The 20,760-nt window shown below is 40.1% G+C and overlaps 1 protein-coding gene across 3 annotated transcripts in view; it reads right to left on the reverse strand.

Moving 5' to 3' along the window:
• plch1 (phospholipase C, eta 1) overlaps nt 1-20,760 on the reverse strand; it is a 79,610-nt gene that overhangs the window by 21,567 nt on the left and 37,283 nt on the right. For all 3 annotated transcript variants that reach the window (XM_055646278.1, XM_055646280.1, XM_055646281.1), the window contains 7 exons: nt 16,927-17,098; nt 13,778-13,885; nt 9,757-9,918; nt 3,786-3,869; nt 3,487-3,575; nt 1,157-1,254; nt 50-229 (listed from right to left, as the gene is read on the reverse strand). In XM_055646278.1, the coding sequence (XP_055502253.1) occupies nt 50-229; nt 1,157-1,254; nt 3,487-3,575; nt 3,786-3,869; nt 9,757-9,918; nt 13,778-13,885; nt 16,927-17,098 (893 nt within the window). The remainder of the gene's footprint in view (nt 1-49; nt 230-1,156; nt 1,255-3,486; nt 3,576-3,785; nt 3,870-9,756; nt 9,919-13,777; nt 13,886-16,926; nt 17,099-20,760) is intronic.

Below are 20,760 nucleotides of genomic sequence, written 5' to 3' on the forward strand. Positions count from 1 at the left end.
CAATCACACACACAATCACACACAAACACACACACACAATCATACTTACCCATCTGACAACCAACATTCCAGCATTCTTGTGGGTCGAAATTGCTCGAGTCTATTCTGAAGGCAGATGGATATACACGTGTGAAATGTTTCTGGTTAAAACCAATAAATTGCTCAGGCTTTTGATGTAAAAGTTGGTGGGCTTGAGTCTCACTTAACGATAAAACCTTTCCGGAGGAGCCTGTTAAAAAAATATTTGTAAAATTTGAAATGAAATCATAGGTTAAATTGGGACATCAGCAAAATGGCTATTTTGCAATTTTATGTAATTTAAACACATAGGTCTCAACACATGTATCACATTCATCAGAGTTAAGGGCCTGTCCCACTTTCACGACCTCTGCAGTGTTTGTCCTTGACTCATATTCGCAGCATGGTCATCACGAGGTCGTAGCATGCCGTGATGCTAGTTGTAGATACTCCTGGCATCAAGTAGATCGCGGCATTTTTTTCAGCACGATAAAAAATGTCCACGAGTAAAACAGATCGTGAATTAGGTCGTGAAAGTGCGACAGGCCCCTTAGACTTCCTGCATTATCACGGTTGATTTACTTGCCCTGTAAACAATCATATTACAAAAAGTTCACCCTCAGGGCAGGGAATTAATAGCAATATTGGTGACAGCAAAAAGAGGAGAAAGAATATTGAAGATCTTTACAAGACAATGTGCAGGCTATCCCCAAATAATGAACGGGTTCTGTCTTTACAGATATTCATAAATCAATTCTGCCCATAAATCAGTAAATATACAAAAATCACTTGAAATGGTCCCCATACCTTCATAGCATAGTAATGAATGGCATTTAATGATTAAAAAAACTGATGAGAAAGAATAACTACTAAAAGGGGCGGGAAAGACAGGAAACTACAGGAGAATAATCTACTCAATCCCAATTTCATTGCCTGCTTGCCAATGAATTCACTTGATAAGATGTAGTGGTAAATAAATACTTAAACTGTGGTATTATCAGCTCAGTTACTTTCATTAGTGAAGAACTTCTGAATAAAGATAAGTTACTTAATCCACATTTTAAACCATTCAAACTGAAAGCCATTTCAGTAACACTTTTCATATTGAAATTGTTTTAGTCTAAGGGACGTCCCTCACCTTTCGCTTGGAGATCCTGGGAGGTCACAGAGTTGGTGTATATAACCAGGTCAGAAAGACCACGATAGAGTTTCATTGTTTTTTTGCGATGGCCCAATCTACATAAAAACACAATGTTAAGTCATCATTGTTTGTAAAGGATGTGGAAAGAACACTAATTCATCACTCTCCAGGAAGATGGGGACTAAGGCAAGTTGAATAATTCATTTTTTAACAACACCACCACTCATTCCATTCCATTCTTTACCTTCCTCTCTCATCAGATTCTAAAATCTTGGTTTATTTTAAAGATACAGCATGGTACAGCAACAGACCCTTAAGCCCACCGAGTCTGCGCCAACCAACAATCACCAGTAGTTCTATGTTACCCCAGTTTTGCATCCCATACACTCGGGCTAATTTCCAGAAGCCAAATAACCTTCAAACCTGCACATCTTTGGGATATGGGAGGAAACCAGAGCACCCTGAAAAAAACCCATGCAGTCACAGGGATAATGTATAAACTCCGTACAGAGAGCACCCATAGTCGGGATCGAACACGGGTGCCGACGCTGTAAGGCAGCAACTCCACTGCTGAGCCTGTGTACAGCATTTCATTCTCCGCCTATCACCTCAGCCTCCGTTGTTATCTTCATCCTTCCCTCTCCCACCCAACACTATCTGTCAATCCACCCGGCCTCACCGGCATCCATACATCGCTAGCTCTTGCCCCACTTCTTTATATTGGCTATTTATCCATCTACACTTTCAGTCTAGATGAAGGGACTTGACCCCAAACATCAACTGTTCATGTTCCTCCACAGATGCTGACTGACCTGCTGAGTTCCTCTAGCTGCAGTCTCCAGATTCCATCATCTGTAGACTTCTGCTTTTATAATATCAATATCTGTATTATTTTTAATCCCCACTTTCGTATAACTATAATGATCCAATCTTATTTTCTAAATGGGGAGAATCCAGAAATCGGAGGTGCATAGAGACTTGGGAGTGCTGGTGCAGGATTCCCAAAAAGTTAATTTGCAAGTCAATAGACAATAGGTGCAGGAGTAGGCCATTCGGCCCTTTGAGCCAGCACCGCCATTCAATGTGATCATGGCTGATCATCCCCAATCAGTACCCCGTTCCTGCCTTCTCTCCATATCCCCTGACTCCGCTATCTTTAAGAACCCTATCTAGCTCTCTCTTGAAAGTATCCAGAGAACCAGCCTCCACCGCCCTCTAGTCAAATCAGTAGTAAAGAAAGCACTAAATTTATTTCGGGAAGGCTTGTATACAAACACAGGGATGTAATGCTGAGGCTCTATAAGGTGCTGATCAGGCCGCATTTGAAATATTGTGAGCAATTTTGGGCACCATATCTCAGGAAGGATGTGCTGGTTCAGGGGGTCCAGAGGTAGTTTACAAGAATGATCCCAGGAATGAGTAGGTTAACATATGATGAGCGTTTGACAGCACTATGCCTAAATTCGCTGGAGTTTAGAAGAATGAGGGGGGACCTCATTGAAACGTACAGAATAGTGAAATGCTTGGATAGAGTGGATGTGGAGAAGATGTTTCCACAAGTGGGAGAGTCTAGGACTAGAGGTCATAGCCTCAGAATTAAAGGACGTTCTTTTAGGAAGCGGATGATGAGGAATTTCCTTAGTCAGAGGGTGGTGCGTGTGAAATTATTTTGCCACAGAAGGCTGTGGAGGCAAAGTCAGTGGATATATTTAAGGCAGAGATAGATAGATTCTTGATTAATATGGGTGTCAGAGGTTATGGGGAGAAGGCAGGAGAATGGGGTTAGGAGGGAGAGATCGATCAGCCATGACTGAATGGTGGAGTAGACTTGATGGGTATTTTAGGGAATGGAGGGATATGGATCACGTGCAGGCAGAGATGGGTTTAATTTGGTGTTATATTAGTCTAGGATCTTATATGGACCTAAAGGTCCATTCCTGTGCTGTGCTGTTCTAAATGTATAAATTTAATAAAATTTACATATTGCATTAAGATGTACAAATAAAATAATTAAAGCAATAATCAATGTACATTCACAACAATGTACCTTTAGGAACAAAGAACTGTACACAAAAAAGTGAATGATTTATTAAACATTTGCAAAAGTTTGACATTTTATAAAGCATTTGAACCAACATGAACTAATATTGTTCACTTTATATGAAAAGTAATCGCAGGTAGAAATGTCTGAGAGTGGGCTCAGCTGGGGAGATCTCGAAAGAACTGCCAACAACCGAGTGAGGTGGAGGACATTTGTCAATGGCCTATGCTTCCTAGAGGAGCAAAGGGCTTAAGAAGAAGCAGAAGAAGAATCGCAGATAGCTAACCTGTGGGCCGACCCAGTATCTTTACCAATAGAATTCTGCTGATCTTCATCATTCGGATTGAACAGTTTTCCTTTGTATTTTGTATTTTTCTAATCCAGAAAAAGACACAATCGATATAACACATCAGTACAAATGCAAGTACTTTAGCTGTACTTGATGCTGCTCAATCTTATACTTAAAATGTTTAATTAAAGTAGTCCACCCTATGTGTTTCAGGCATATATTTTAATTGCCTAAATAATGTTTAAATAACAGCTTGAAAATATTCTACCTATTGAATAAAATCAGCAATATCCTACCTTCTGTTTGGTAAAACTGCTGATAAATGATCGATTGTGAGGTTTTCTCCCACTTTCTTTTGTATTTTCTTTAACACGTGAGTTCTGGAAGGGTAGAGAAGAACATTTAAAGCAGCTGGATTTACATCATGAAACCAGGTTATTAATATGTACCAATATAGGTCATAGAAAATAGTTGCAGTAGGCCATTCGACCCTTCGTCATTGGCCATTGGCTTTCTTCACTGCCTGCTGTAGCTGCATGCTTACTTTCAGTGACTGATGTACAAGTATACCCAGGTCACGTTGCACCTCCTCTTTCCCTAATCTGATACCAGTCAGATAATCTGCTTTCCTGTTCTTGCCACCAAAGTGGATAACCTCACATTTATCCACAATGTACTGCATAGAAACATAGAAAATAGGTGCAGGAGTAGGCCATTCGGCCCTTCAAGCCTGCACCGCCATTCAATATGATCATGGCTGATCATCCAACTCAGTATCCTGTACCTGCCTTCTCTCCATACCCCCTGATCCCTTTAGCTACAAGGGCCACATCTAACTCCCTCTTAAATATAGCCAATTAACTGGCCTCAACTACCTTCTGTGGCAGAGAATTCCACAGATTCACCACTCTCTGTGTAAAAAATGTTTTTCTCATCTCGGTTCTAAAATACTTCCCCCTTATCCTTAAACTGTGACCCCTTGTTCTGGACTTCCCCAACATCGGGAATAATCGTCCTGCATCTAGCCTGTCCAACCCCTTAAGAATTTTGTGATGTTTGTAATGTTTTGTCATTCTGCAATACTATCACTTAATTGATGGAGCAGTCATTGTTTACAACAGAGACCTACTTTAAACTAATAGGAAATGGGGTTTTTCATCACTTCATTATCATTGCCTATTGCCTGGCCTTTTGCGCAGGAAATACAACACGTTAATAAAATATGAAGTTGAAAAAAAATAGTATAGAGTCACACAGTGTGGAAACAAGCCCTCTGGCCCAACATGCTCACACTGACCATCTTTTCCCATCTACACGATTCCCACCTGCCTGTGTTTGGCCCATATCCTTCTCAACCTGTCCTATCCGTGTACCTGTCCAAATGTTAGACGAATGATAAAAATGATAAAGAATGATAAAACATACATTTTTAATATTTTAGTTTGAATAGAGTTGAATACATTATTAGCTAAGTATGTATACATACAAGGAATTTGCTTTGGTGCCTTGCTCGCAAGGATAACAGCACGATATACAGTAGACAATTAAAAATAAAATATTATAATTATAATTTAAACGTGAAGAATAAAATAAAATACCAGAGCAACATGCACAAGTGATTCCGCACGTGTTGGATTCTCCAGCAAAGCTTTTGCCCTTTCAAAGCTTGTGATATTTGATTTAAATCAAACAAAATAAAATGGTTATAATTTGCAGAAAATACTGATGTTCCCCACGGATCTTGACTTTTTAAATGTTTAAATTTAAACTCCTCTGCTTTTGAAGTCCTGAAAAGAGCCGAACCGCCAATAACATTGACAATTTACAAACAACAAACCAGAAAGGAAAATCAAAAGTTTTGGCTAACATTTTACAGGGTGCACAATAGGATTAAGACAAAAGCATTGAAAAATAAAGAGACTGAAAAATCTATATTAATTCTAAAACATATAGAATTGCAATTCTTGTGCATAAAGTGTCTCTCTGTGCCAGTGAATTTACTGAACGGCATTTATAGATTAATATGAGCTTTTAAAAAAAAAAATCAATGACATCCAAGTGATGGTAGGCAACTCCTCTATACTTAAAAAATTATTGAAACTTTAGTTTACTCATTGATTCCTTTAATTTTGATACAGTTTAGTTTAGAGATACAACATGGAAACAGGCCCTTGAGTCCACCGAGTCCACGGTGACCATTGATCAACCATTCACACACGTTCTATATTATCCCACTTTCTTATCCAATCCTTACACACTAGGGGCAATTTATAGAAGTCAATTAACCTATACACTTGCATGTCTTTTGGACCCGAGAGGAAACCTGAGCACCCGGAGGAAAGCCTTGGAGAACCTGCAAACTCCATACAGACAACGCCCGAGGTCAGGATCAACCCAGATCTCTGGCGCTGTGAGGCAGCTGCTCTACCAGCTACACCACTGTGCCGCCCAAAAAGACTACTACAAAGTCAGTCTGAAGAAGGGTCTTGACCCGAAACGCCACCCATTCCTTCTCTCCCGTCCCGCTGAGTTACTCCAGCGTCTATCTTTGGTATAAACCTGTATCTTTCTACACAAGTTCCTTTCCACACAAGACTACTACAAAACTGTAGGTGAATCAATGAAGGGCAGGTAATGTACCACTGCCCATTTCTACCATTACTCGAGAAAGGTTTTAAGCCACTATGGGCCGAGATGGAAATCTGCTTGAGCATTCTGAACTGAAAACCAGCAACAATAAGGTACCCAACAAAACTACCATCAACTTGATGTTTCTGTTCAGAAACTATTGGGTCACAAATATGGAAAAACAATAATAAAAAGTTGTATTGTTTAAGAAAGAACTGCAGATGCTGGAAAGACAAAAATGCTGGAAGAACTCCGCGGATGAGGCAGCATCTATAAAGAGAAGGAATAGGCGACGTTTCGGGTCAAGACCCTTCTTTCAGACTGATGTCCGGGGGGGGCGGTAAAAAGAAAGGAAGAGGCGGAGACAGTAGGCTTGTGGGATAGCAGTGAAGGGGGAGGTGAAGGAAGGAGAAAGGAAGGACTATCTGAAATTAGAGAAGTCAATGTTCATACCGCTGGGGTGTAAACTACCTAAACAAAATATGAGGAGCTGTTCCTTCAATTTGCACTGGGCCTCACTCTAGCAATGAGGTGAGAGGTCAGATTCGGAATGGGAAGGGGAGTTGAAGTGTTGAGCCACTAGGAGATCAGGTGCAAACTGCGCAGAGGTGTTGGGTGAAGGAATCACTTCGATATAATAAAAAGTTGTAGGCAATTTTTAAATGACTTACACGATGTACTTAAACAATGTAAAAGCAACCAGGAGATTATTAATGCAACTTGTGTAAAATCTGATTTTCCAAGTTTCAAGTACAAATTTTCTTTGAGAAATAAAATTCAACGAACATGAAAAAGGTTTCTGTAAAAGTGATGCATCATGAATTGCTTTCTTTGCTTGCCAAAAAGAAATAAAACGCTAAAGCTTTTTTCTCCTTGATTAATTTCTCCCTTTAATCTCATTTTCACAGAACAACATAAGCAAACATTTAGCTATTCAAGGAACTCCACCTAATGTCAAGGACACAGGTGAGAAGTCACATTCTGATCCCGTGGGTATCCTGGGTTTGATCCAGAGCATAGTTACTTAACTAAACAATGACTGAAACACTGAAATATATTTTCCAGTTCACCTTTTTGACTGAGGCTGAATACAAGAACATCAAAACCCACGTAAGTTCACTAGTAATAGGGTTCAACTACAAATCTAGATTCATTCACGGATAAAGTTGCAAAAGACCATAAAAATTGGTCAAGTTGAGGATACAATGGCAAGTAAAGCTTCATAATTGTTTTAGCACGTAGTGCCAATATTAAACGTTTGCCTTGAAAGGGGCAGGCACCCCATCATGAAAGAAACTAAAATTAATAACCATTCATGACATGTATCAAACCAATGAACACATTACCAATAACTACAGAGCCTCTATGCTTTAGGTTATTTCACTTTGGTGAAAAAAAAACAAGTTCAAAGATAAGAATACAAAGTAAATACATGGAAGGAGAAAATTACAGAAATAACTTTCGTAAAGGTAGATCCATTTTGATTATGTTCTTCCTGATATATATTGCAATGCATTATTCCTCCTCTAACATCACAGTCAAGGCATTTGTTTGCCAATACTGCATGATTCTAGTACGTGTACTTGAGGCTGGGCATCCTTGCTACCTTCATAAATGCTCTGATGTAGTTTTGCACCAGGGCTCATAGGCATATAAGAAGACATGGTCTAATCATGCCAAGTAGACTATGGGTTTGATGCAAGGTCTGAGAGCTGGTGCGTTGAAGACAATGATGAACATCAACATCAATGTTTGCCTTCACCAAGTGGCTCATGAGATACGGGGTCATGATTTCCATGGTCTCGCAGTGAATCTTAATTGTCGGCGGGCAGTGTGGTGCAGCAGGGTCAAGATGATACAGGACCTCAGTTTTGTAGATACACACAAAATGCTGGAGTAACTCAGTAGGTCAGGCAGCATCTCTGGAGAAAAGCAGCAGGCAACGTTTTGGGTCAGAAACTTTCTTCAGACTGAAAGATAGAGAAGGCCAGAAGAAAACAGGCCCAGCAACAGATGACCTCAGGATGGGTGGAGCCCATAATGGCCCTTTATTAGCTGGGGAAGATGTGTTAACGGCAGGGATACACGGATGTGAACAGTGGAACTAGTAGGAAGACTAGGTTGGGGAATGGGGGGAGGGGGAGGGGGAACATTTTGCAGATGTTGAATGCAAGACTCATGTTCTTGCATGCTTCAGTGAAAATATTAATGACAGTTCAAATTAGGTCTCTGAGCATGAACGATTACATAGAAACATAGAAATTAGGTGCAGGAGTAGGCCATTCGGCCCTTCGAGCCTGCACCGCCATTCAATATGATCATGGCTGATCATCCAACTCAGTATCCCGTACCTGCCTTCTCTCCATACCCCCTAATCCCCTTAGCCACAAGGGCCACATCTAACTGCCTCTTAAATATAGCCAATGAACTGGCCTCAACTACCCTCTGTGGCAGAGAGTTCCAGAGATTCACCACTCTCTGTGTGAAAAAAGTTCTTCTCATCTCGGTTTTAAAGGATTTCCCCCTTATCCTTAAGCTGTGACCCCTTGTCCTGGACTTCCCTAACATCGGGAACAATCTTCCTGCATCTAGCATCTACATATTGCACATCATCTACATATTGCAGCCTGATTTCTGAGATTTGGGCAATCTTAGTCCTGGAAGTAGGTTGTATAGCTTCCCATTAGTTCTGAAGATTTATCTAACTTTCACATGAGTTTTGTTGGAGATGAGATGCAACAATATAGCAAGAAAGACTGAGAAGAGCACTGGAGCAACGATGCAGCCTTGTTTGACAGCAGACTCTACTTCCTGAGAAGATTAAGGAGATTCAGTTTGTCAAAGAGGATTCTCTTGAAATTCTACAGGTGCACAGTAGAGAGCTTACTGACTGGCTGCATCGTGGCCTGGTTCGGCAACTTGAACGTCCAGGAGCGAAAAAGACTGTAAATAGTTGTAAACATTGCCCAGGCCATCACTGGCTCTGACCTCCCCACTATCGAAGGGATCTATCGTAGTCGCTGCCTCAAAAAGGCAGCCAACATCATCAAAGATCCACACCATCTTGGCCCACACACTCATCTCACCACTACCATCGGGAAGAGGGTACAGGAGCCTGAGAACTGTAACGTCCAGGTTCAGAAACAGCTTCTTCCCCACAGCCATCAGGTTATTAAACACTACAACCTCATAAGATATGAACTACAATAGATTATTATCATTATTGCACTATTATTATTTGTTCTTTTTTCCCCTGAGTTTTTGTTATATTATTTATTATGATTACATATTCTATTGTGCTGCAGCAAGTAAGAATTTAATTGTTCTATCTGGGACATATGACAATAAAACACTCTTGACTTCATTGAAATTGGTAAACTACCAAAATTCCCTCTCTCCAGGGTTTTAACTAGAATGGCATATGTTTAAATAAAGTACTAAAAAGTGTAAAAATTAGGACATTTGAAGCATTATTTATGTGCTATATAAAAAGATAACAGTCGTTAAAAAAAATAAAGGGATTCCAAAGATTCATCCAAACTATCTTCCCCGTCCTCATCATTTGAAGTTAAACAATAGTGAGGCACAAATGCGCATGATGGAAGATTTGAATATTTTGCAGAATTTTGCAAATGTTACCTGTTGTAGATTATCGCTTAAACCTTTGTGTGTGGCACTCAGAAGCGCACAGACTGTATGTCTATCTGGATTTTCCTTATCCTGGAGCTGAGACTCTTTCTGTAAGAAATCCAGTTTCTTTCTTATGAAACATTCCACTTGATGGTGGTTCGCAGTACCGCCCTGTATAAGGAACAGTTGAATACAGCATTAAATATCCCAATAAAATCACTATTCCAAAAACAACTGCTCAAATAGATTTAAAGTCTGAAAGCAGCAGTAGTAAGGGGGATTTTAGCTCTGTTGAAACAAGGTAGGCATACAGTAAAATCCATACAGGAGACTTACCTGATAGCATCTCTCTGTGTGAAGGTTTTATCATATTAACCAGCCTTTTGAGTCCAGAATGCTCAGAGAATAGCAGGATGATTTGGGACTAGCTACTATTTTAAAAGGAACTCCTAATGAGGAAGCTGTTATAACAGTTTGTAGCAACAAAATCATTCTGAAAGATCGATTATTATAGATGTTATAGAATCGCATTTGGAAAGCAGTGACAGGATCTGTCAAAGTCAGCATGGATTAATGAAGGGGAAATCATGCTTAACTAATCTGGAATTTTTTGAGGATACAACGTAGAATTTATAAGGGAGAGCCAATGGAAATGGTGCAAAAAGTCTTTGACAAGGTCCCACACAAGAGCTTAGTGTGCAAAATTATTAGTGGTAGGGTATTATCATGGATAGAGACTGGTTGTCAGACAGGAGTTGCCAATTCCAATGAAGCAAAGAGTTGGAATTAACGAGTCCTTTTCAGAATGGCAGGCAGTGACTAGAGGGGTGCCGTAAGGCTCGGTGCTGGGACCCCAGTTATTTACAATATACATTAACGATTTAGACAAGAGAATTAAATGTGACATATCCAAGTTTGTGGACGACACAAAGCTGGGTGACAGTGTGAGCTGCGATGAGGATGCTATGAGGCTGCAAAGTGACTTGGATAGGTTGGGTGAGTGGGCAGATGCTCGCTAGAATTTAGAAGATTGAGGGGGGATCTTATAGAAACTTACAAAATTCTTAGGGGGTTGGACAGGCTAGATGCAGGAAGATTGTTCCCAATGTTGGGGAAGTCCAGTACAAGGGGTCACAGTTTAAGGATAAAGGGGAAATCCTTTAGGACAGAGATGAGAAAAACATTTTTCACACAGAGAGCGGTGAATATGTGGAATTTTCTGCCATAGAAGGTAGTTGAGGCCAGTTCATTGAATATATTTAAAAGGGAGTTAGATGTGGCCCTTGTGGCTAAAGGGATCAGGGGGTATGGAGAGAAGGCAGGTACAGGACACTGAGTTGGATGATCAGCCATGATCATATTGAATGGCGGTGCAGGCTTGAAGGGCCGAATGGCCTACTCCTGCACTTATTTTCCATGTTTCTATGCAGTACAATGTGGATAAATGTGAGGTTATTCACTTTGGTGGCAAGAACAGGAAAGCAGATTATCCGACTAGTATCAGATTAGGAAAAGGGGAGGTGCAACGTGACCTGGGTATACTTGTACATCAGTCACTGAAAGTAAGCATGCAGCTACAGCAGGCAGTGAAGAAAGCTAATGGCATGTTGACCTTCATTGCGAGAGGATTTGAGTTTCGGAGCAAGGAAGTCCTACTGCAGTTGTACAGGGCCCTGGTGAGACCGCACATGGAGTATTGTGTGCAGTTTTGGTCTCCTGATATGAGGAAGGACATTACAGCTATTGAGGGTGTGTAGCGTAGGTTCACCTGGTTAATTCCCGGTATGGCAGGACTGACATATGATGAAAGAATGGGTCGACTGGGCTTGTATTCACTGGAATTTAGAAGGATGAGATGATATCATAGAAACATATAGAATTCTTTAAGAATTGGAGAGGCAGATGCAGAAAAAATGTTCCCAATGTTGGGGGATTTCAGAACCAGGGATCACAGTTTAAGAATAAGGGTTAGGCCATTTAGGACTGAGATTAGGAACATTTATTTCACCCAGAGAGTTGTGAATCTGTCGAATTCTCTGCCACAGAAGGCAGTGGAGGCCAATTTACTCGATGTTTTCAAGAGAAAGTTAGATTTAGCTCTTGGGGCTAACAGAATCAAGGGATAATGGATGATCAGCCATGATCATATTGAATGGTAGTGCTGGCTCGAAGAAGTGAATGGCCTACTCCTGCATCTATTTTTCTATGTTTCTAAATCTGCATGTTTAATGATCAGCATAACTCAAGGGTTGGCTGAAATGATTCAGTTAATATCCCTACTGGATCCTGCTGAATGGAAATTAAAGACAAATAATTTTGATTTATTGAGTACAGGTTTCCTCTATCAAGTACATCAAGCAATTTGAATGCAGGCTATTTGAAGTGATTTGGGTAACAAAGTGCTAACGATGCCATTAAATATGTTAAGGACAACCAAGCTGCCAGAGGAAATGGCTGAGGAAGGTACTTTAACAAAATTTACAAGGCATTTGGACAGGTACATGGATACGAAAGGTTTGGAGGTATATGGGCTAAATGCAGGAAGGTGGAACTCATGTAGATGGTGCTTCTTAGTTGGCATGGGCAAGTTGGGCCGAAGGGCCTGTTTCTGTGCTGTATGGCTAAATGACCTAACTGGCAAAGAGAAATCCACTCAAATTTTATATTTTTCTTCAAGTTACATTGATCTAAGTTTTCTCCATCAAATATAGTCAATGTTAATATTTTAACCCTACTAGAGACAATGCTTGACGTACAACCAGTAGTAGATTGTACAATTAATGTAACGTGGGGGAATGGCATGGAAATGGGACTTGGTGGAGAGTTTGCAAAGGTAGAATAAACTGAATAATATCGTTCCATGCTGGAACTGTAGATTGTTTGTTTACCATGTGAGAAAACAGTTAACAGAACACATCGACTAAATAATGCTACAAGAGAATGCTCCAACTTACTAAAATAATCTTACAAGAGATAGCTGTGTTTCATACCATATTTAATTGCTTATGCCAGGATTCATTCTCTCTAGTTTTATTGTGTATAGGATCCTGAATGGAATGACGACTGAAATCACGTTAATTTATTTAATATTTTATCCACTGTGTAATTTTAACGATTTATCGTGAATCAATTAAAAGTTTGCAGACAAAACATCTTTCTGCAAAAAAATGATCTGACTTGGGCTCTGTGGCTTGTTTCCTCATGAACTTGAGACAGCTTACCCATGAATCTTTAACCAGCTTTACAATATAACTTTGGATTTATCTGTGGCATCCAAATACATAGTAGTCTTGACATTTAGTCACTTTAAGGAATTCTCACAGGCAACTAAAAAGGTAGAAAACATTTGACAATAAATTACATTTAAATCACTGTATTTATAGCAAGATAAATATTGGACTTTTGCACTTGTATTCAGGGAGAATTTAAGGAGAAGTCATTATAAGGTCATAGGTGATAAAAGCAGAATTAGGCCATTCGGCCCATTAAGTCTACTCCGCCATTCAATCATGGCTGATCTATCACTTCCTCCTAACCCCATTCTCCTGCCATTATCTCCACTACGTATTCAGGGAGCATACATAAAGCAAACATAAAGCAAAGATATATATATATATTGTAAACGTCAAATATTAAATATCCTTCTCAAAGGACTACACCATTAAAATACGATTTTGAGAACTGAAGAAGCCGTGTGCAATAATTATGGATTAAGATTAAAATGTAATAAATTCAGGAACTGTTAAAGTAAAACTTCTGCATTCAAAGTTGAAATTCAGGTCAAATTGTTGATTCTGTGTTGACTGTACCTACCAAGAATGCAACATTGCATTCTGTGGAAGAGTGGGTTTCATAACAGTAATATCTCATTTCTACATCCAGAGGTGCTGTGTTTTGTTTTATATGGTAACAAGGGCAGGCAGTGACCTTTTTGCCAACATTGCAGCCACATTTTCTTAGCCATCATATTTAACTGATATTTCTAAATCACTGTTAAATTTAATTTCAAAATGTTTAGGTGAACAGTTACATTGATTTGCTTTAATTTGCACTCTTCTTCAATTTCGTCGGCACTATCTTCATCAGACACCTCGCCTTCTTCTGCATCGGTGTTGAGGTCAGCTGAGAGTTTCTTTCCCTGAAATAGATCATGGATTAATTAATTGATTTTGATATCATCAAATCTACGATAGATACAGAAAGCTGGAGTAACTCAGCGGGCCAGGCAGCATATCTGGAGAAAAGGAATAAGTGATATTTCGGGTCGAGACCCATCTTAAGATGGTCTATTTCTAATCTGTTTTTTATTAAACAATTTACAATATATAAAGGTAGACAAAAATGCTGGAGAAACTCAGCGGGTGAGGGAGCATCTATGGAGCGAAGGAAATAGGCAACGTTTCGGGTCAAAACCCTTCTTCAGACTGATGTGAGGAGGTGTGGGGGACGCAGGAAGAAGAAAGGAAGATGTGGAGCCAGTGGGCTGAGGGAGAGCTGAGAAGGGGAGGAGAAAGTAGCGACTACCTGAAATTAGAGGTCAATGTTCAAACCGCTGGGGTGCAAACTGCCCAAGCGAAATATGAGGTGCTGCTCCTCCAATTTATGGTGGTCCTCAATTTGATTTGGCTTATTGCAATTTTATTTCAGAAGAAATTTGAATTCAGGAGGTTTTTCAATAGTTGAAGCAAACATTGCCTAGAAAGTACAGTGCACACTAACTTGTGTTACACATTCATGCATTGTTATAGAGGGCCCCTATAAAATGACTATGAGAAGGAATTTATTTTCTTGAAAGGTTGCAAATCTTTGGAAATTTTAATTCCACGAAATTGTGGAGGCTAAAAGGATGAGAAATAGTCACCTTGGGCCAGTCAAGAGTTATGTCTTATGTGGAACTGAGGCCAAGATTATTTGTTTAATATATTATCTTAACGAATAGCAGATAAGGTTGTATAGGCTATACTTGCTCATCTGCTCTTAATGTTATTTACGACACATGCATAGAGCAAAGATCAGATTTATATTTGCGTATTCTCTCAAATACACTGGGGCTGGAATGTATAGGAAGGAACTGCAGATGCAGTTTCTTCCTTTGCATTGAGTATAAAAGTTGGGATGTAATGTTAAAATTGTACAAGGCATTGGTGAGGCTAATTCTGGAGTATGGTGTACAATTTTGGTCGCCTAATTATAGGAAGGATGTCAACAAAATAAAGAGAGTACAGAGGAGATTTACTAGAATGTTGCCTGGGTTTCAGCAACTAAGTTACAGAGAAAGGTTGAACAAGTTAGGTCTCTATTTTTGGAGCGCAGAAGGTTAAGGGGGGACGATAGAGGTCTTTAAAATGATGAGAGGGATAGACAGAGTTGACGTGGATAAGCTTTTCCCACTGAGAGTAGTGAAGTTTCAAACAAGAGGATATGACTTGAAAATTAAGGGACAGAAGTTTAGGGGTAACATGAGGGGAACTTCTTTACTCAGAGAGTGGTAGCTGTGTGGAATGAGCTTCCAGTGAAGGTGGTGGAGGCAGGTTCGATTTTATAATTTAAAAATAAATTGGATAGTTATATGGACGGGAAAGGAATGGAGGGTTATGGTCTGAGTGCAGGTAGATGGGACTAGGGGAGAATACGTGTTTGGCACAGACTAGAAGGGCCGAGATGGCCTGTTTCCGTGCTGTAATTGGTATATGGTTATATGGATAAATGGTTATGCTGATTTAAATCAAAGATAGACACAAAAAACTGAAGTAATTCAGCGGGTCAGACAACATCGCTGGAGAAAAGGATGATGTTTCGGGTCAAGACCCTTCTTCAGACTCTTCACGCTGGAATATAAGTGCTCAGTGCACTTCGTACCCAAGTAGGCAATCTCCTGGACCTTGTTCATCTTTAAATAACTCACCAAACTGATGAAAGATTCTTAAATCTAAGTAATCATCCATTTTTTTCCTTTTCCATACTTGTTGCCCAATATGACGATTCCTTTCTTGCCTTTATTGTTATCTTCAGAAGATAATTTCTACTGTTATTTCCTCATTTCTCTTTGTGTGGGAGGTTGAGGCTAATTTGTGGACCATTTCCAGTGTGCTGAAGTGATGAGCACAGGTCGCAGAGCTACGCTTGTATGCACTTAATGTTCATAGTCATAGAGTGTGGAAAGAGGCCCTTTGGCCTAACTTTCCCACACTCGCCAACATGTCCCATCTACACCAATCCCACTTGGCCCATATCCCTCTATGCCTGTCCTATTCATGTACCTGTCTAATTGCTTCTTAAATGTTGCGATAATACCTGCCTTATCTACCTCCTCAGGCAGCTCATTCCATTTACCCACCACCCGTTGTGTGAAAAAGATACCCTTTAGATTCCTATAAAATCTTTTCTCCTACACCAGGGGTCGGCAACCTACGGCCCCCGGGCTGAATCTGGCCCGTAACCCCGAATCATCTGGCCTCAATCATCCAGCCCGCAGACTTTCATCATCTACGTACCTGGAATGTTTAAGAAAGAACTGCAGATGCTGGAAAAATCCAGTGGTAGAAAAACGAATGTTGAAGTGAGTTTCTCCAGCATCTTTTTCTACCTTCGGTACCTGGAGGGTGATTTGGCTGTACCGCGTCCTGCGCAAAGCCGCCGGCACGGCCGCGTACCTACTGTCAAGGTCGGGGTTGTCAGTAGGCTGGGGACGAGTGAGTATGATATTTGAGCTCAATGCTCCGGGTGGCTTCCTCGAAGGGGCGGGATCATTGTGAACCCGTGATCTGATGCCTGCCAGCCGGGGCGGGATCAATGTGTACACGTGATAGATGTGGCCCGCCATCCTCTCACAGACATATGTCATGGCCCCTTGGCAGAAAAGGTTGCCAACCCGTCCTGCACGGTAAACCCAAGTCCTATCGTTCTCGAATCCCGCACTCTGCGCAAGAGTCTCTGTGCGTTAATGGTCAAAGATGAATTTATTTCTTGTTGATTTTTATTGTTTCTGATTGTCAAGGATTTTGTTAACAATTGGTACACAAATTCCTATTCTAGGCTTGCACTCAATGCTGGAACAAATTTTCTAAGCTTGCTGACCTCAATTTTAAAGTAACAATAAAGCAATAAAACCTATCCTAATCATTGACAAAATCTTTCCATGATGAAATAAGAACAAGCATCCAGAAATGCATCTGTTACCTTTATAAGAATTTTTCCCTTTAAACGTTGAGGAGAAGGAAACTGGTATTTTCGATGTCTTTCAACAGAAGATAACTCTAGTTTATTTCCAAAGATATCTTTCAAATATTTAGCAATCTTCTTCTGCTGATGGATGCTGCAGTGGTTCTCAATGGACAGAATAACAGGATACCTAGAATTTAAAGAAACTCAACAAATAACATAGCAAACTTTGAATAACCAAACAGTTTTTTTTTTCAGGTGGGTGGATGGCTTAAGATGAGATTTCGTTTTGAATCATGTCTTTCTAAGCATTTTTTTTGAATAGTTAGTAGGAGAAACTCCATCAAAATACATAAATTGTTTTGGAGTAGATGTTCCAATTTTGGTGCAGACAATTCAAGAAAAGCTATTAATGTTAAACGGACTGAGATGAAAGACTTAACTTCTTCAATTTTCACATGCCAGTACATTGATAACTTCAGAAATTAATTTGGCTCAGCAAAGCAGAAATGAAAGAAAAAAAGAACTGCAGACGAGGTAAATTTGTTGGTATTGGGGAATTAACCAAATAAATTTGGGTTTCAGCAAGCTTTGGATAGCTGGATGTCACAAAACAATGTTTGGCTTTGTCAAGGTGTAACAGCCAGTGAACTTCAAAGAAAGAGGCAACAACATAACAGAAAGAGCTCTATCTGCAAGCAGCCCTGTTTGGTGACAGCTGTGTGTTAATTGCTGTTTCCTGTGACATTCCACAATAATCATCCTTCCCAATTCTTCCTATAGCAGGCCAACAAAATAGCCAAGATTCAGGCCAAAGCTGACCAGCAAACTCACTGCAAGTAACAGCCGTTTCAAAATAGCAGCAGGATCCGCACCATCAGTAATGCTCAATTGACCCATGCAATAAAGATAAGTTACACAAATGTGTTGTGACTTCATATGCGTGGATGTATTGAATCAGGTTATTTTAGCTGATGACAATGATGTGCATTATTTCATGCATTGAAAACATGTCATACTGTGACATGAGCTTCTGATGCTGATTTTCAAGCAAATGATTTGACTCACTGTTTTGAGACTTACAATGTGCCTCTCCAAAACTGCACAGTGTGAATATCACTCGGATCAGTTAATTCATCTAAAGAATGGTTGAAAAGCAACACACATTGTAATTTCCATTTGAAAATATGTATAATAATTGGGTCAATCACCTTTCTAGTGTATTACAGAGCCCTCCATAATTTATTTATTTGCCTCTGTACTCCACAATTTGAGATTTGTAATAGAAAAAAAATCACATGTGGTAAAGTGGGTCAGATTTCAATAATCTGGCGATTTCAATAAACGCCAGTTTTATACATTTTAGTTTCACCATGTAGAAATTACAGCAGTGTTTATACATAGTCCCCCCTTTTCATGGCACCATAATGTTTGGGACAAAGCAATGTCATGTAAATGAAAGTAGTCATGTTTAGTATTTTGTTGCATATCCTTTGCATGGAATGACTGCTTGAAGTCTGCGAATCATGGACATCACCAGTTGCTGGGTGTCTTCTCTGGTGATGCTCTGCCAGGCCTGTATTGCAGCCATCTTTAGCTTATGCTTACTTTGGGGGCTAGTCCCCTTCAGTTTTCTCTTCAGCATATAAAAGGCATGCTCAGTTGGGTTCAGATCGGGTGATTGACTTGGCCACTCAAGAAATTACCATTTTTTAGCTTTGAAAAATTCCTTTGTTGCTTCAGTTTTATGTTTGGGATCATTGGCTTGCTGTAAAATGAACCGCCGGCCAATGAGTTTTGAGGTATTTGTTTGAACTTGAGAAGATAGGATGTGTCTATACACTTCGGAATTCATTATGTAACTACCATCAGCGGTTTTATCATCAATGAAGATCAGTGAGCCAGTACCTTCAAAGCCAAAGTCAAATTTATTTGTCACATGCACCAACTAAGGTACAGTGAAATGAATTTGCCAGCAGCGATACAGTTGAAAAAAAGAACACACAATACACAATAAAATCAAAATATCCACCACAGCATTCTTCACTGTGGTGGAAGGCAACAAAGTTCAGTTAGTCCTCCTCCCTTGTTCATCAGTGGTCGGGGCCATAAACCCTCCGTAGTCATCGATATGGACAGCCGGATGTACAGGCCCTCTCGTCGGGATGATTGAAACTCCGACGTCGGGATGGTCGAACACACTCCGCGACTTGGAGTGCCACTTTCCTATCGGAGACTGCAGCTTCAGGATGCTATAGGCCGCACACCTGCGGCTAGAAGCTCCGCAGACCACAACCCCATGATGTCAAAGTCACCAGGCCAACGATCGGAACACTCCTCTCTGGCGACCCCCGGCAAGGGTTCGCCCCCGCTCTGCGATGGAAAAATCCACGCTGTGCCCGCTGCTGAAGCTCTGGGCCCGACTCCGGGAAAGGCCGCTCCAATCCAAGCTGTTAGGCCATGAGAGGGGAGGCGGAGAAGCGATATGGGAAAAGTCGCCTCTCCGAAGAGGAAGTGACTGAAAAATGGTTTCCCCCTTTCCCCCCACCACCCCCCACATAAGACACATCGAGAGACATACATGCCCAGGCCATAACATCCCCACCACCGTGTTTCACAGATGAGGTGGTATGCTTTGGATCTTGGACAGTTCCTTCTCTCTTCCATACTTTGCTCTGATATAAGTTAATCTTCGTCTCACTGTCCACAAGACCTTTTTCCAGAACCATGGGTGCTCGTTTAAGTACTTCTTGGCAAACTGTAACCTGGCCATCCTATTTTTGCGGCTAACCAGTGGTTTGCATCTTGCAGTGTAGCCTCTGTATTTCTGTTCATGAAGTCTTCTGCAGACAGGGGTCATTGACAATTCCACACCTGACTCATGAAGGGTGTTTCTGATCTGTTGGACAGGTGTTTGGGGATTTTTATTTATTATAGAGAGAATTCTTCCGTCATCAGTTGTGGAGGTCTTCCTTGGCCTGCCGGTCCCTTTGTGATTAGTAAGCTCACCAATGCTCTCCTTCTTCTTAATGATGTTCCAAACTATTGATTTTAGTAAGCCTAAGGTTTGGCTTATGTCTCTATCAGTTTTATTCTTGTTTCTCAGTCTCATAATGGCTTATTTAACTTTCATTGGCACAACTTTGGTCCTCATGTTGATAACCAGCAATAAAAGTTTCCAAAGGTGATGTAAAGACTGGAGGAAAGACTATGTGCTGAGATCTCTCTTATACCTGCATTAAGGAGGCATTTAACCACACCGGAACAATTACAAACACCTGTGGAGCCATGTGTCCCAAACATTATGGTGCCCTGAAATGGGGAGACTATGTATAAACACTGCTGTAATTTGGTGAAACCAAAATGTATAAAAATGACCTTTAATAAAATCTGACAATGTGCACGTTAACCACATCTGATTTTTTTTCTATTACAAATCTCAAATTGTGGAGTACAGAGGCAAATAAATAAATGATGGGTCTTTGTCCCAAACATTATGGAGGGTTCTGTATGTATTTGATGGTTCCTTTAGTCATCTTTACATGTAAATTGATGTGAAATATTTCTAGCTTTTATACAATTGACAAGATCATTGTTTAAAATCTTAACATAGATGATTCACAAACATAAATAGTACTAAGTAGCACTTTAATATAAAAAAATATTTATTTAAATTGATTAAAGGTTTCCTTTGTTTCCAAAAATGTTTGATTTCATTTCATTGGCAAGTTTTTCACATCACATATAAAACATGGAAGATATCGTATTGAGGAGTATCTAATATTATTACTGATTGTAAAAGTGAAGAAATATTTCAAATATCTAATTGAACATATAAGGTTAATTACTTTA

Source organism: Leucoraja erinacea, chromosome 14 (genome assembly GCF_028641065.1).
Source record: "Leucoraja erinacea ecotype New England chromosome 14, Leri_hhj_1, whole genome shotgun sequence".
In the NCBI taxonomy this organism is placed as follows: domain Eukaryota; kingdom Metazoa; phylum Chordata; class Chondrichthyes; order Rajiformes; family Rajidae; genus Leucoraja; species Leucoraja erinaceus.